This window comes from Rhinoderma darwinii, chromosome 2 (assembly GCF_050947455.1).
Source record: "Rhinoderma darwinii isolate aRhiDar2 chromosome 2, aRhiDar2.hap1, whole genome shotgun sequence".
In the NCBI taxonomy this organism is placed as follows: Eukaryota; Metazoa; Chordata; class Amphibia; order Anura; family Rhinodermatidae; genus Rhinoderma; species Rhinoderma darwinii.
The window spans coordinates 189,729,240-189,747,064 of record NC_134688.1 but is presented as its reverse complement, the minus strand read 5'-3'; the positions used below and the strand labels follow the sequence as shown (position 1 = coordinate 189,747,064).

Here is a 17,825-nt window from a genome sequence, read left to right as displayed (position 1 = left end):
CCCTTGTATATAGTGCCACACAGCGCCCTTCATTGTATATGGTGCCACACAGCGCACCTCCGTTGTATATAGTGCTACACAGCAATGACCCCGTGTATATTACCACACAACCCCCTCCCCCCCCACAAAAAAATATTGTACTTAACTTGTCCCATTCCCGCGACAGACAGAGCGATGCATATCCTCTGGGCGGGATCCTTGCGCAGACCAGCGTGATGCAGTGACGCCATCACGCCGTCCTGCGCATCCAAAGGATGCAGATGCAAGTGAATGTGGCTGTCGCTAGCACCGGGGCCCACTCTGGTGCTAGTGACACCACCCAGTATGAGGGTGCTGGTGCCACCCGGCCCATAAAGGTTATGGGCAGGGCGGCATGGGCCCCACAGCAGCCGCAGGCAGGGGGTCCTAAGAGGATGGGGCCCTGGGTAATTGCCCAGTTTGCCCCCCCCCCCCCTAATGCTGACCCTTGTGTTAGCAGGGAACTACAGTGTAGGGGGAAGATCCTGAGCAGAAGCTCAGAGGGGGGGGGGGGGAATACATAGACATGCTGTGTAACTGTGTGGGCGTGGTTATACAAAACAGCCTCAGAAGGGAGGAGGAGAGCAGAGAGGACTGTGCTGTTACATGAGAAAGCCACACAGCCAGAGAAGAGAACATGTGACCAGTGCTGGGGAATGCCCCTAGAAAAGAGAACATGTGGCCAGTGCTTGGGAACTCCCCTAGGGAAGAGAACATGTGACCAGTACTGGGGAACGACCCTTGAGAAGAGAACATGTGACCAATACTGGGGAACGCCCCTATAGAAGAAAACATGTGACCAGTGCTGGGGAACGCCCCTAGAGAAGAAGTTTGAATGGAGAAAAGGTTGCAAACTGGTTATGACAACTGGCTGAAGCCATAAAAAGGAAAGCCCAATGCATTAAACAGCCTTTAAAGTATAAAAATCATACAGCCCCACAGTGCCTCATAACAGTGGTAGCAACACAGATTTCCCCCTATAGTGCCCCTCATAACTGTGTCAGACTGAGTGTCCCCATTACTATCAGACACACAGAGCACCATTAGCACTTACCGGTCCCTGCTTCTGTGCTGCTTCTTGCCACTCTTCCGTCTGACATGAAAGAGCCACCAGAGGGCGATCACCCGTATCATAAATATTAGTTCAGGTTTTCATGTATCTAAGGCCTCATGCACACGACCGTAGCCATGTGCACGGCCGTGATTTTCGGGTCGGCCGGCTGCGGACTGTCAGCCGCGAGCCGCCCGCAAATCACGGGACATGCACATGGCCGCGGCCATTATTTTCAATGAGCCCGGACCACAGAAGACGGCCGTAATAAGACAGGTCCGTTCTTTCTGCGGTGCAGGCTCATGGACCGTAAAAACTACGGTCGTGTGCATGGCCCCATAGAAATGAATGGGGCCGCAATTCTCCCGTGGATTTTCGGGGGAATTGCGGCCCCAAAAGCACGTTCGTGTGCATGGGGCCTTAGATATTAGTTCAGGTTTTCAATGATCAGTATAGGGAAGAGGAAATGGAACTGCTGCATAATGACGGCCCTCTGTTTTTTACATCAGAATGATGCGGCTGACCTTTTACAGCCATGTCTTTCTAAACAAGCATGTCTATGTCCAATTTGGGCCATAAAAACTAACGTCGATCAACGAGACAGCGCTTGTTTGCTCCTTTCACAAGGAGCTATATATGGGGACGAGCGCTCATTACTACGATCGCTCGTCCCCATACATTTCTATCATGTCGGCAGCACATCTTCCCGTTTACACAAGGAGTGGTGCTGCCGACAACTATAATATTTTGTGCTGCATAAACTATGCGATTAGCCGATGAACGAGCGTTTGCTCGTTCATCGGCTGATCGTTGCCCTGTTTACACAGAGCAAATATTGGGATCATTGGCCCGTGTAAAAGGTTGGAACTCCCAATTGTATTGTTACTACGTAGATTGGTCAAATATTTGGGCAAGTTTGAAGATAAGGCACAGTAGACATGACAGGAGACAGACGACTATTGCTGCTACTAAAAGTACAGGTGTAGTTGGGAGGGGGGGCTGGCAGGACAGCCCTGTCTAGTGTCTGTCAGAAGTGTTGTCAACAAGCCCCACTGCCTCAGCCAGTGTACAAAGATACAGCAAATTAAAGGCCCTTTTACACAGGCCAAATTCATTGGCTGATTGTATCGTTTATGCTGCAAGAAATATTATCGTTGTCAGCAGCACATCTCCCTTTGTAAACAGGGAGAGGCGCTGCTCACAAGATAGAAATGTATGAGGACGAGCGATCAGAGTAACGAGCGCTGATCCCCAAACATATCTCCTTGTGAAAGGAGCAAACGAGCGCCGATCAACAAAATGTCTCATTGATCGGCGCTCATTTACTCGGCCCAGGCCGGGTCGTGTAACAGGACCCTAAGTCTTTGCCTCCTTTGAAGTAAATCTAACTATGGCTCTAACTAAAGTAACTACTCATGGACACATAGCACCTATCAGAGCTCAGCTTTTATTTTTCCGAGGAGTTTAAAAAATGAATTCAGACTTATGACTGTTCAATGTGGGCAACAGGACCAGTTTTTGTATTAGAGTTTTGATAAATCAGGACAGCATTTTTTTTTTCAGCAGTAAAAAAATGTTGATGTGAAGTGTAACTAATGTACAAATAGTATAGGGTTTAACATAGGGGTAAGGAGGCAGTCAACTCGTCTTGTCCCATTGCTCTGACACTTTGTTACCATATCTAATGTTAGGAAGACTTAGATGTCCTGTAATATGTTCTTATGTTTAAATTATTGACATGTTATTTATCAGTATTGAGTTAACAGCATCTCAGGGATGTAGAATGGATAATGGATTCCATTCTCCCATTATGACCTTGTTACTGATCCCCCTTGTTTTTTTAATTAATTATTTTATGGTTTTACTGTATCCTGTTAGTATATATTTGTATATTAAGTAATTTATGGACTTTTAGGAACGATTATTTATGCATTTCTAATAGTGATGTGTGACTATTTCTCTGCAATAGGTCATATAGAGATATTATATAAGGAGTTTTTCCACAATATCTTAAAATATTATATTAAACTGTTCTTATTACGGTAAAAAGTAGCTTTCAAATTCATGTAGGATTTACAGACTGCAGATAAACCTACTGAAACATAATGCACAAGAAATAGTTAAATGTCGAATTCAGCCCCTTTACATCCCTATAAAAATGTGATATGTACTAATAAAATTACAGACAAAAATAATTTCAACAGAAGATGTTTGCCACCTAGTGGACATTGGGGAGCTGCAGTTTATGTACTTATCTGTTCCGTAAATGCACATTTTCACAATACTTTGGATTGAGGAATACCAATAGGCCACTATTTCCATTAGCCTTACCTAAATATTCCTAATTCAAGACAGAAGTAAACACATTTATAATAAATAACAACAACAACAAAAACATTTCCCTTATAAATTCAGGAGCATTTGAGCAACTCTAAGTATTTGCACTGTTCATTTAGAATTTGGATCATTACAGAACCTTAAAGAGTTTATTAGATTAGAAAAAAGGTGGGTGTGTTCAGGGGTTTTTTCCTTCCCAAAAACGGCACTAATCTTGTCCATGGGCTGTGAATGCTAGACACAGGCCATGGACAAGAGTGGCGCTGTTTTTGAAAAAAGCTGAAAGTTTTATATAATTTCATACAACCCCTTATGCCTTCTATTACCATGCGGCAGATTTGTTGCAGAAATTTCTGCAACTGTTCTAAACATCTGAATGGAACTTGCAGAAATCAACGCACAGTGTGAAGAATCCGCCCCATTCAGATCTGCTGGGTTAGGGTATGTTCACACGCACTGTTTTCAGACGTAATTCTGCCGTTTTTCGCCTCGAATCACGCCTGAAAAAACGTCCCTAATACGCTTACAAACATCTGCTTGTTGCTTGCAATGGGATTTACGGTGTTCTGTTCCCACGAGGTGTAACTTTACGCGTCGCTGTCAAAATACGGCGTGTAAAAAGACGCCCGCGAAAAAGAAGTGCATGTCACTTCTTGGGACGTTTTTGGAGCCGTTTTTCATTGACTCCGTTTTTCATTGACTCCATTGAAAAACAGCTCCAATAACGTCCGTAAAATACGCTGCGAAAAACGCAAGTTGCTTCAAAAACGTCTGAAAATCAGGAGCTGTTTTTGCCTGAAAACAGCTCCGTATTTTCAGACGTATTTTGCTAAGCCGTGTGAACATACCCTAAGATCTGCTGCCAACAAATCTGTGGATGTTCTGCCACGGAATTCATTGCGGAAAATCCGCAGCATAATACAGTAGCAGCAAAGTGGATGAGATTAGAACAAATCTCATCCACACGCTGCATAAATACTGAGCGAAAGAAAACGCTGAGAAATTCACATGCGGTGCAGTTTTTTAATCCGTAGCATGTCAATTGTAATTGTGTAATCACTGCTTATTTGTTGCGGGTTTTGCCCATTGAATTCAATGGGGAGGTAGAACCCGCAACAAATAGCAGATGTTGCGTTTTTGGAGGTGGAAAAGCAGCGCTTCCGCCGCAAAAAACGCAACTCAGAAAAGAAAATACAGCCAAAATAATATACAGCTGACACTTCACTGTAGCGGCTGAGATCAGTGATAACTCTGACCCCAGACGTTTAACCACGGAGATGCCATGGTCAATAGCAAACCACGGCATCTGAGCCGTTAAAAAGAGGGGGATGGCCTCCTCAGACAGCCCATCACAACGCGATCGCGGGAAGCTTATAGTTGTCATGGCAGCGATCTTTCTGCTTCTATTAAGCCTGAGCCGGTGTATAGCACAATGAACTTGCTGTTTTTTTGTCACCTTAATTCCCCCCAAAAAATGGAATAAAAAGTGATCAAACAGTCAAATGTACCTGAGAATGGTACCAATAAAAACTACAGCTCACCCCGCAAAAAAAAAAAAACAGACAAGATTCAATCATCAGAATTGTAAAAAAAAGTTATGGCTCACAAAATATGGCAGCACAAATCTATTTGTTTTTCAACAAATGTTTTTTTTTGATTGTGAAAGTGGTAAAACATTTAAAAAACGCAGATAAATTCGGTATTGCTGTAATCTTCTTCACCCGTACAGTTAACATGTCATTTTTATCGCACATTGAATGCCATAAAAACATAACTTAAGAATCAACTGTTTTTTCCCATTCTACCCTGCAAAGAATTGTTTTTACCCAGTACATTATATGGTACATTAAATAGTGCCAATAAAAACTACAACTTGTCCTACAAAAAAACAATCCCTCATATAGCTATGTCAACAAAAAAATAAAAAAGTTATGGCTTATGGAAGGGGGGGGGAGGAAAACAACAAAAATTGCTTTGGTCTCCACGGGATTAAAAGGGGATATAAATATGTTCTGTATAGATGGAGTGTAGGCCCTCAAAATAATTTTCTTTTTTACATTACTTTACTTACAAGGAACCCCAATCCAACAATGGTTCTATAAAAGTTTTATGAAGATCCACGTTTTAAGAAGAGATCAATTGTTGTTTGGGTGCTGTGAATTATTTTTTTTAAAGATGTTTAGAGCTGAAAAAAATCCTGTAATTAACTAAATGGAATAATTGGCATCAGATAATAATGATATTAAACACAGTATGTTTGCTTACCGGAGCTGAATAAATAGAAACAAATGTGATTTCTCAGCAGCAGACCATAAGTTACAAATAATGAAAAGCCACTGAAATGTCACATTTCTCACATTAAGGCAAAATTCACACGAACGTGTTGCAGTTCCGTGTGTCATCAGTGTTTGGTGCCTGGCTGCGTGATTTTCGCGCATATGCCATCCTTATAACACGCGGTTTTGAGGTTTAGAAAAAGAAATGAAGGGGGTGGTTTTATTTTTCCCTTCATTTCTTGATCTACTGTTGCGCGAATCACGCGCAAGAAACACGGAAGTGCATCCGTGTGCTGCGCGTGATTTTCACGCACCCATTGACTTCAGTGGGTGCGTGATGCGCAAAAAACGCTCAAGTCTTGGACATGTCCTGAGTTTCACGCAGTGGACACGCTGTGTGAAAAACATGGAATGTCTTAATGTCCCCATTGCCTTACATAGGTCTGCGCGACCTAACGCGAAACACGTTCGTGACAAACTACAATTGTTTACCTAAAAGCAAGTTACGTGAATAAGTTAAAGGGATATTACAATTTCAGCAAATAAAGCGGATTATAGGTTGAAAACTTATTTATAGGCTGCCCCTTAATGTGATGTCACAGTAGAGTACATCAAAATGAGTGCAATGTAAAAAAATAAATAAAATGTATGTGTGAATTTATAGGCTGGGCTCTATTGTGATATCACAACAGAGCATATGGCAAGTTTCACACAAGCGTAATACAGAAGCATGTCTGATCAATAGTCCCCGTATTACACTTGTGTGAAACTGGCCTGTAGGAAGTATAACAATGCCACAGATGCCCAAAAAAAGAACAAAAATGCGAAAGCTGGAAATTATATTTTTGTCTGCAGTGCCTGACAACAATCGCGACTGCAGCATCTGAGGCGTTATAGAGAGGGGGTGCCCCCCTCCGACAGCTCATCGGCGGCCCCACAATGAGATCGAGGGGTGCCGATGGTTGTCATGGCAGCCCGGGGGCCTAATGAAGGCCCCCAGGACTGCCTTCCCTGTGGCAGGGCTTAACAGAAGCAGGTAAAAATGACAATATACTGCAATACATTAGTATTGCAGTAAATTGTACAAGCAATCCAAAGACTACTGGTTCAAGTCCCCTGTGGGGACTAATAGACTTTTAAAAAAAATTAAATAAAGTTTTTAGTAGTGAAAAAAAAGTTTACATTTTAAGTAATGTAACAAACAAAAAACAAAAACAAAATTGGTATCGCTGCATCCGTAAAAGTCAGAACTATTACAATATACCATTATTTAATGTGCACGGTGGACGCCGTAAAAAGCAAAAAATATAAAACGACAATCTCAGTTTTTTGGTCAATTTAGCGGTGTAAAAAAATGTCATTAAAAGTTATCAAAAAGTCGTTCGTTCCAAAAAATTGTGCCAATAAAAAACACAGCTCGTGCCGCAAAAAAATAAGCCCTCACACTGCTCAATCGACGAAAAAATAAAAAAAGTTATGGTTTTCAATATATGGAAAAAAAACTTATTTTTTTCTAAAATAGTTTTTTCTTTGTAAAATCAGAAAAAAAATAAAAAAGCTATATAAATCTGGTATTGCCGTAATTGTATTGACCAGCAGAATAAAGTAAATTTGTAATTTTTGTCCACACGGTGAAAGACGTAAAAACGTAACCTAAAAGAAAGTGGAGGAATTTTTTCCAATTCCACCCCAATTTGAATTTTTTTTCAGTTTCCCAGTATATTATGTGGTGCTTTAAATGGTGCCAATAGAAACTACAACTCCTCCCGCAAGAAACGAGCCCTCATACCACTCCATTGACGGAAAAAAAAACAAAAAAACTTATGGCTCATTGAAGGCGCGGATTGTAAAATGAAAAAAAATAAATGTCTTTGGCACTAAGGGGTTAATCGGTCTGATCCTTTGTTCCCTTTTGACATAGCATAGCCGTGCTAGAGTGCCCTTTGCAAACCATGACTCCGTTGTCTCCGCTAGATGCCACTGCTCATACCCCAAACTTCTCTAACTTCACTAGACACCAGCACTCTCACTACAGACCCCTGCCCACATTGTTACACATAGATCTAGTCAAGCATACCTAGATGTGTGGTGAGTTAAAGTATCATTCTCTTGACTTTGAGATGCATAGGTGTATACAAATGAAAAGAAAACATAAAGTGAAAAGTGACACTCTAAAGTAAAATGTATTAGGATTTCTGATATAGACACAACACAATCCAAATGAGACTAATACATTTTAATTATGAGATACATGAGATCATATAAATCATATAGCTGCTGCTTCCGTTGCCGTGGTTTTTCTTTTGTGTTCTTTTGTTTTAACTGTGTTTGGTGTTTTCTTTAGAGAAATGCGGAAAATTTGAACTGCGGTTAAAGAATGACTAATAATTTTTGGTGTAAATACTTTTTATTGTATTTGAATTGGCGTCTAAAGTTTATTTTTCTATGTTTTTGTAGGTGTGACACATATCTATTCTATTTTTAGTTCATTTTGCTTGGATTTTGAGAGGAAAATACTGATATTGTTAGCTTTCTCCATTTTAGAGCATATCTTAATGATTTATAATAATTTGTCTTTAAGGCTTTGGTCCAGAGTGGCCTTGTCTCGTGACAGACATCCATGCCATAGCCACAGAATATGCCATAAATGTCTTATAGATGCGGGTCCCACCTATCTCCAGAACTTGGGGTTTCTCAACCCCATCCTACATGAATGGCTGTTACGGAAACAGCATAGCACAGCTGTTTCTTAATTCAATCCTGCTCTGCACTGACTCTCAGCCTGGATGGACAGGGGTTGGGGGACCCCGTTCGGGAGATAGGTGTGGGACCTCCATCTATCAGACATTTATAGTATATCCTGTGGATATGTCATGAATGTCTGACATGAGACAACCATATTAATGTTCCCATACCGGAAAAAGGTTGGGCAACAAACGCAAAAATTTTGAAATGGTCGGAATTCTTGAGATTGTCGCAATGCTTACTGCAGATTACCTGACACTCTAAAGCAGCTGCTGTAGCTACATTACATAAATCAATGGGTGATCACGAAGTCAATCCTTGAATGTCACCTTCCGCCAACAAAGTCCTGAGGATAATCGCAATAACTACTGCAAGGTGCCAGTGGTGTCTATTACACGGACCGTAGACTACATTTTCCCTACACTGATACACAGCAGTAATAGACTGGAAAGAGATTTATTTTGCTGATGTATATAGCTCATGTATGATTGCAGAGACTGGATATAGTTGTAGCACTAGCTGAGAGAATGATTTGTTCTGTTCAGGCTTTCAGCCTCTGGATGTATACTAGAATGTCCCCATTAACTGATAACAAAAGGAGTTCTTAAAAATTGGTGATGAAATGAAAAATCAACATTCTAGAAAGTTGTATAACTATAACAGAGATTAAGCATTGTTTACATAAAACTGGAAAACTCCTGTAAATAATTGTAGATGTCATGTAATTAGAAAGAGCTGTCTCCGGGCTAATTGTGTATCCTATTTAGTGAAAATGTATGCAAGTTATTATACTTACAGGCATAGATTTATTAGCAGAGAAGTCAGTGTTGTTAGGTTACTAAATACACAGCATTTCGCTTATATTCCCTTTTAATTTTGGAGGTAATTTAAAGTATCAACTCACAAAGGAACAAATGGAAATACTTACAATATGTCGAGCGGCAAAAACCCCATCAACTATAGCACAGCAAAATGCTGCTACTACTCCAAAACTGATAAACACAATGGAGGCTACAAGCTGGAGAAAGAGAAAGAGATTTTCAATCAGATATACAACTGCGCTTACATAGATAGCACAAAAGTCATAGGAACAAGACTGTACAGTAGCCCAGTGTGTCCTGCTGAAGAACACATTTACGTAGAGACATAAGAATTTTATCATTTGATCCCAGTGGAGTAGATGTAATCTTTATTACTCTAGAAATACAATTATTAATATATAACATGAAAAATACTGTTTCTATAGAGGCTTCCTAGCGCACACATACTATAGGTCTATTCACATGGCATTCTTCCTCATGTGTATCTCAAACTAGTGCACTAAAGATAAATGGTAAGGAAACCGTATGCAATAGATCCCTACTGCTCTGTGTACAACAACCCCCAAAGACAGCACGTGTGTGTGTATATATATATATATATATATATATATATATATATGTATATGTATGTGTGTATATGTATGCGTGTATATGTATGTGTGTATATATGTATATATATATATATGTATATGTGTATGTATATGTATATATATATATATATATATATACATATAGCTCAGTTAGTGTGCATGCTTTGAGGCAAGTTTGAGCATTGCACAGATCGCGATCTTCCTAGGCTTTTTCACACACTACAGGAACAGTAAGTGATGTGAGAAACAAGTTTACATCGTGATCACAAGACGATGACCAAGTTCCACAAAGATGGTCAAGTCACATTTATCAAGCAGTACCAGTACCAGTAGATGGGCTATTACTCCAAAAGATCATGCCAAGCTCATCCCTATGACAGCAATTCATTTTATTAATTTAGCGGTCAGTACAGGTAATGGGCTGTGTGTAGGATAAACTGCCCCTAAATTGACCCAAGTCTTGAAATATTCAAGCTATTCTGAAAACAAAATTGGTCCAACTTGCTACTGGTCTACAAGTCAACATCCTATATGACATGTCAGAATTCAGCTTTAAGGTTATACTCATTTTAGAGCCACAGTATTGAATTTTTCATTTATAAAGTCTAATATAACAATGGGATGGGAAAACCGAAAATCCATTGAAACCAATTACAATTGCAGACAACGCTTCCTAAATTACAGTGTCAGAGAAATATGACCTATAATGGCTTCCATTTACCAGTGCTAACAGAATGTTATTACATTACGTCCAGCAATAATTGTTTGTTTTTTCTGGTTTTATTGAATTGTGTGTACTCCGTTTGATTTTACATTTGTTATGTTTATAACTGAGAACAAATATTTAGCTGTAAAAAATGTCTAAATGTGTATGGAGGCAGCCAGACTGGGAATCGAAGAAAAGACTTCCTGGTTTTCAACGTGCCCTTTCGGGGAGATTAAGGCCCCCTGCACAGAAAGTCTGCAGCATTTAACCAAAGTAAATTGACATCCTGCCGGTTAAGAATCCGCATTGCAGGTCAATTTCCACCCATATTTTCTGCTGATTTTTTCCGCTTTGTGTGGATGAGATTTGTTCAAATTTCATCCACTTTTCTGCTACTGAAAATCCATAACTGAATTCTACAGCATTTATGCAACGTGTGCAGGATGTGTCTGGTAAGAGCTTATCCCTCTCTCCTTATTGAATGGAGCGTACACACATTGAATGTGCATGTTCATGGTCGGGAGACATCTATTTTATATAGAAGGCTCACATAAAACTATGCATACTGTTTGCAACCAACGTGTCAAAAGATACGGATCAAATGCCCCTTGGATTATGTTGGTTATAGAAGTATTTATGGGTTCACTATAGATTTTAATGCCAATATTCTGCTTTTCTACCTATTAATATATTACCTACTGCAGCATTGAAAGGGGCATGAAATTTGTTCAGTTCAGGGAAATAAGTTAGGCATCTAAACATACAGTATGTAAACAATCCTTAATAAAAAAAACTTCTGGGAATAGCAATATCCTCTTGGAAGACCTCTTGGGGTCACCTCTTGTGGCACAATGGCTTTAACTATTACTTATTCTACATTAAAAATAAAATAAATAATGACAACATAATATACATACCATTTGTTTTCTGTTCTCCACAAGATGAATTCCAATTACGCCTAAGAAAGATCCAAAGCCAAGCTGATGTCAGGAGGCAACAAAAAAAAAAGTTACACATCTTCTACATAGTCAACATGTAGGGGGGAGATTTATCAAAACTAGAGCAAAGGAAAGGTGGAGAAGTTGCCCATAGCGACCAATCAGATAGCGTCTTTTATTTTCAAAAGTTCCTTGGAAAAATTAAAGCTTGAACTTGATTGGTTGCTTTGGGCAACTCTTCTACTTTTCCTGCATCATTGTAGATTACTCCCCCACCTCCCGCCCCATAGTGTATAGCTTTTAATTCTTCAAATGAAATTCAGTTCTGATCATTTTCAGAAAGTTCATTATTTTTTGTAATATACAAATAAACAGATAAATGAATACTGAATAAGATTTACAGTGCAAGCTTAGACCAGGCAGTCAGAAGATGAGCCAAATATATCACAGTGGTGCACACGCTATGATAAATTTGGCACATCTTGCTAAACATTTTGGACAGTTTCCTCTTCTTTAAACCACCTCTTGGTTGACTTAGTTATGCCAGTTTTTTGTGCCAAAATTTTGGCACATTTAAGCCATGTTCCATTTCCATAAGATCACACCCACTTTTCATTTAAGCCACCCCCTTGTCGGGCGAGTCACAAAAAGTGTCTAAAACAATGAATAAATGTGGTGCTTGGCATGTGTGTCAGAATTCTGGCACATTTTATATAGTAAATCTTCCCATTGTTGTTATTTTCAACTTGTAATTTTTAATATCTTTGGGCTTAATAATATTCCTTTTTAGCTCACATAACAGACATAATGTAATACATTATTTTTTTGTCTGAGTAGCTACTATTTTAGAAATACTTATTTTTTATTAAATTATTTTATAAGAAAATTCAGATACAAAATTGTGTTTGAAGTCCGAATACACAGAACAGAAACATACTTACAATTATTCCTGGGTAATAACCTCCAATGGTTATATTTGCTGTCCTTGTGGTTGCAGCCAGGCCAATGGTCAATATAAAAAGAGATACCACAAGTAGGGAGATGGTGAACCACAGAGCTGTCCTTTTCCGTTTAGCAAAATGGCCTATAATTGAATTATAATGGAATTACAGAGAATTATAATATGTAGAACTTCTGCAGAAGAGGATGTTTGGATATATTCAGGTTTATACTTCTGTACACTACTTACTTATGATCAATTTCCACTTAGATAATAATAGAAATGTTTGTAAGTGTCCGAAATACAGCAGCTCACTAGCAACTGTGCACTTAGAATAGGACCAAATATTAAGGAAAGAATCGTTGCGTATCGCCTATCATTGTGCATTTAACCCCTTGAGTACCCAGCTCATTTTGGCCTTGAGGACCAGACCCATTTTTTCAAATCTGACATGTATCACTTTATGTGGTAATAACTCCGGAATGCTTTTACCTATCCAATTGATTCTGAGATTGTTTTCTCGTGACACATTGGACTTTAGTTTAGTGCAAAAATTTGGTCGATAAATTCATTCCTTATTTGTGAAAAACACCAACATTTAGCGAAAATATGAAGAAATTATGATTTTTCCCATTTTAAATGTATCTGCTTGTAAAACAGATGGTAATACCACACAAAATAGTTACCAATTAACATATCCCATATGTCTACTTTATGTTTGCATCGTTTTTTGAACATTCTTTTATTTTTCTATGACCTCACAAGGCTTAGAACTTTAGCAGCAATTTCTCATATTTTTAAGAAAATTTCAAAAAGCGATTTTTTCAGGGACGAGTTCAGTTCTGAAGTGGTTTTGAGTGCCCTATATATTAGAAACCCCCATAAAACACCCCATTTTGAAAACTGCACCCCTCAAAGTATCTAAAACAGCATTCAGAAAGTGTTTCAACTCTTTAGGCGTTTTACAGGAATTGAAGGAAAGTAGAGCTGAAATTTTCAAATTTCATTTTTTTTTACAAAATTCATATGTAATACATTTTCTTCTGTACCACAGAAGGTTTTACCTGAGAAACGCAACTCAATATTTATTGCCCAGATTCTGCAGTTTTTAGAAATATCCCACATGTGGCCCTAGTGCGCTAATGGACTGAAACACAGGCCTCAGAAGCAAAGGAGCACCTCTTGGATTTTGGGGCCTCCTTTTTTCAGAATATATTTTAGGCACCATGTCAGGTTTGAAGAGGTCTTGTGGTGCCAAAACAGTGGAAACCCCCGAAAGTGACCCCCATTTTTTAAACTACACACCTCAGGGAATTTATCTAGGGGTATAGTTAGCATTTTGACCCCACAGGTATTTTGCTATATTTTCTGGAGTTAGTCTGTGAAAATGAAAATCTACTTTTTTTCTGGAAAAACGTAAAAATTTCTAATTTTTGCAAGAAATAAAGGAGAGAAAGCACCCCAACATTTGTAAAGCAATTTCTCGCGATTACGGAAATACCCCATATGTGGTAATAAACTGCTGTTTGGACCCACAGCAGGGCTCAGAAGGGAGGGAGCGCCATTTGGATTTTGGAGCTCTGATTTTACTGGAATGGTTTTCAGTGCCGTGTCACGTTTGCAACGCCCTGGAGGGACCTAAACAGTGGAATCCCCCCAAAAGTGACCCCATTTTGGAAACTATACCCCTCAAGGAATTTTTCTAGTGGTATAGTTATCATTTTGACCCCACAGGTTTTTTGCTGAATTTATTGGAATTAGTCTGTGAAGATGAAAAGAGACTTTTTTTTGGAAAAAACACAGAATTTTCTAATTTTTATAAGGAATAAAGGAGAAAAAGCACCTCAACATTTGTAAAGCAATTTCTCCTGATTACGGAAATACCCCATATGTGGTAATAAACTGCTGTTTGGACCCATGGCAGGGCTCAGAAGGGACGGAGCACCATTTGGATTTTGCAGCTCAGATTTTGCTGAATTGGTTTCTGGGGGCCATGTCGCGAGTCCCTGAAGTACCAGTACAGTAGAAATTCCCCAGATGTGATCCCAATTTGGAGACTATACCCCTGAAAGAATTAAATTAGAGGTGTAGTGAGCATTTTGAGCCCTCAGGTGTTTTATAGATTTTATTAGAATTGGTCCGTGAAATATAACCTGTAGCTTTAGCTCAGAATTTTTCATTTCCACAAGGAATACAGGAGAAAAGACACCCCAAAATTTGTTACACAATTTCTCCTGATTACGGAAATACCCCATATGTGGTTGTAAACGGCTATTTGGACATACGGCAAGAGTCTAAACGGAAAAAGTGAAATTTCGTTTTTGGAGTGGAGATTTTACAAAATTCGTTTTTGACGCCATGTTGCATTGCGCTGAGGTACCAGTACAGTGAAAACTCCCGAGAAGTGACCCCATTTAGGAAACTACACCCCTCAAGGAATTCATCTAGAAGTGTAGTGAGCATTTTGACCCCCAAAGGTTTTGCAGAAATTAGTGCACAGTGGATGTTGCAGATTGAAAATTGACATTTTCCACATATATGCTATTTCAGTGCCCAATGCGTTGGGCCCAGCTTGTACCACTGGAGACATACGCCCCATAAATTGTTAAGCGTTTCTCCAGAGTACGGTAATACCCCATATGTGGTCATAAACCGCTGTTTGGGCACACTGCCAGGCCCAGAAGGAGCGCCATTTGGCTTTTGGAGCGCAGATTTTGCTTGGTAGTAGTTTTGTTTAGTGTTTTACTGGTGTTTCAGTTTATAATGTGGGGGCATATGTAATCTGTGCGGAGTACATACATTTTTTGCGTGACACACTGTCGTTTTTATTGGTACCATGTTTGGCTACGCGCGACTTTTTGATCACTTTTTATTCCATTTTTTTGGAAACAACGTGACCAAAAAAGGAAATTCTGCCATTGTTTTTTATGGTATTTTTTTTACGGTGTTCACCGTGCGGGATAAATAATATGATATTTTTTTAGGTCAGGCCGATACGAACGCGGCGATACCTATTATGTCTAGTTTTTGTCTTTTTTTTTCATTTTTTTTCTAATTATAAAGGGCTTGATCAGGGAAACAAGGCGATTATTGTTTTTATTACGTAAAACTTGTATTTATTTATTTATCGAAAACTTTTTTTTTACTTTTTTTTCACTTTTTATTTTACACATAATAGGGGACTGGAAGATCTGATCTTCTGATCCCCTGCACAATACACTGCACTACTTCTGTATGTACTGATGTAGTGCAGTGTATTGTAACTGTCACTTTACAACTGACAGTTGAGCCTATTACGTCCTGCCTTGGGCAGGATCTAATAGGCTCCCGTACCTGGCAACCAGGAAGCCGTTGCTAGGCTTCCTGGTTGCCATTGCAACCATCAGAACCCCGCGATTTTTCGCGGGGGGGGGGCAATGGGGTGCAGAGGGAGCCCCCTCCCTCTGTATCAATCACTTAAATGCCGCTGTCGCTATTGACAGCGGCATTTAAGGGGTTAAACTACAGCGATCGGAGAGGACAGTGATCGCTGTAGTTGCAGTGGGATGTCGGCTGTATATTACAGCCGACATCCGATGAAGATGGAGCGAGCACAGCTCCTGTGCCCGCTTCATTCTCAGGGCGTTACTATACGCCCATTTTCGGGAAGGGGTTAATAAAAAGTGTTTGTTTTTTTTTTACACTGCTTTCTCTGATCTCCTCACGGATCTCACAGAAATGAGGAGATCAGAGAAAGTGACAGGAGCTTTCTCCTGCAGACGACGTCACAGACGGCTGTGATTGGTCAGTCTTCAGAGACTGACCAATCACAGCAATCGCCGGCATTGGGGACTGCTAATTGGTCCCCAGGCCGGTAGCAGAGACGGTTAGCTGTCAATGACAGCTGCCGCCGCTGTTCTGTCACTATGTGATTTCACATAGTGACAGTTTATTCCTGCGCCGTAATAGTACGTCGAAGGTACGCTGGCATAAGTGGCCAGCGACGTACTATTACGTCAAAGGTACGCAAGGGGTTAAGAAATACAAGGTCTTTGACGCAATAATAAAATAAAGATTACAAAACAAAGATTTACATTTTGTAAATTTGGGGATTTTTGCACATAAACATGCAAAATTAGCTATTGCAGAGTGCCTTCAATAACTGCTTTAACTTAACCCGTTAGTGACCGCCCAAAGTCCTTTTTACGGAGGTCACTAACGGGCTTTATTCTGATGCATACGCCTTTTTACGGCGCTGCATGAGAATAAAGCAGCACCGTCTGGAGCAGTAAAAGCCGATGGTTTTTATGGCAACTGGGGGCCCAACAAAGGCCCCCAGGTCTGCCTCTAGTGAATGCCTGTTAGGCCACAGTAAAGTCCCCTAGTGGGACTAAAAATAAAAAAAAAAGTTTAATAAAGCTAAGAATAAATAAATCAAATCCCGAATAAAAAAATAAATAAAAACCTACTTTGTCCCCTTACAAAATGCCTTATTATGAAAAAACAAAACAGAAAAGTAAAATACATATATTAGTTACACATAAGCCTCAACTATAAAACGATTACATTATTTAAGATGCATGGTAAACCCAAATTTTTTTTAATAAAAAACAGTGCCAGAATTGCAGTTTTCTGTTCATCCTGCCTTCAAAAAAGTTTGATAAAAAGTGATCAAAAAGTCGCATGTACTACAAAATGGTACCATAAAAAAAAAAACTCATACAGCTGCATTGGCGGAACAATAATAAGGTTATGGCTCTTAAAATATGACGACACAGAACCAAGTATTATTGAAAAAAAAAAGTGCTTTTACTGTGTAAAAGTAGTAAAACATACAAAATCTATATAAATTTGTTATCGTTGCAATCGTAACAACCCACTGAATAAAGTTATTATGTTATTTTATACCACACGGTAAACCGAGTAAATTTAAAATGCAAAAAAGTGTGGCGAAATTGCTGTTTTTTTTTCTATCCCCCCCAAAAAAAGTTAAGAAAAAAGTTAATCAATAAATTATATGCACCCCAAAATGGGGTTATTAAAAAATACAACTTGTCCTGCAAAAACAAGTCCTTATACAGCTATGACGATGGAAAAATAAAAAAGTTATAGCTCTTTGAATTTGACGATGGAAAAAACTTAAATAATAGCTTAGTCATTAAGGCCTAAAATAGGCTGGTCACTAAGGGGTTAATGTAGTATTTTACCCAAAATATATGAGGCAGCTTTTTGCTATGAAATCCAGAGGTTTGCACAGCACAGTATTATTGATTCTTGATTTCATTCCAGATGCCAGACATTAGCCAAAGTATTCCAGATTACACATAGAAAAGGATAATGTAGTCTGTATAATTAGATTATTGTGTAATTTTGTGATTAAATATATATGTTCTGATTTACTGTAAATTTAACTCCGTAGTAGGT

General features: G+C 39.2%; 1 protein-coding gene across 1 annotated transcript in view; it reads right to left on the bottom strand.

Annotated features, from left to right (window-relative positions):
• Positions 1-17,825, bottom strand: part of TMEM255B (transmembrane protein 255B) — an 82,039-nt gene that overhangs the window by 38,140 nt on the left and 26,074 nt on the right. Inside the window, exons 2-4 of the mRNA XM_075850331.1 lie at positions 12,424-12,566; positions 11,462-11,524; positions 9,356-9,445 (exon numbers count right to left, since the gene is read on the bottom strand). Coding sequence (XP_075706446.1) covers positions 9,356-9,445; positions 11,462-11,524; positions 12,424-12,566 — 296 coding nt within the window. The remainder of the gene's footprint in view (positions 1-9,355; positions 9,446-11,461; positions 11,525-12,423; positions 12,567-17,825) is intronic.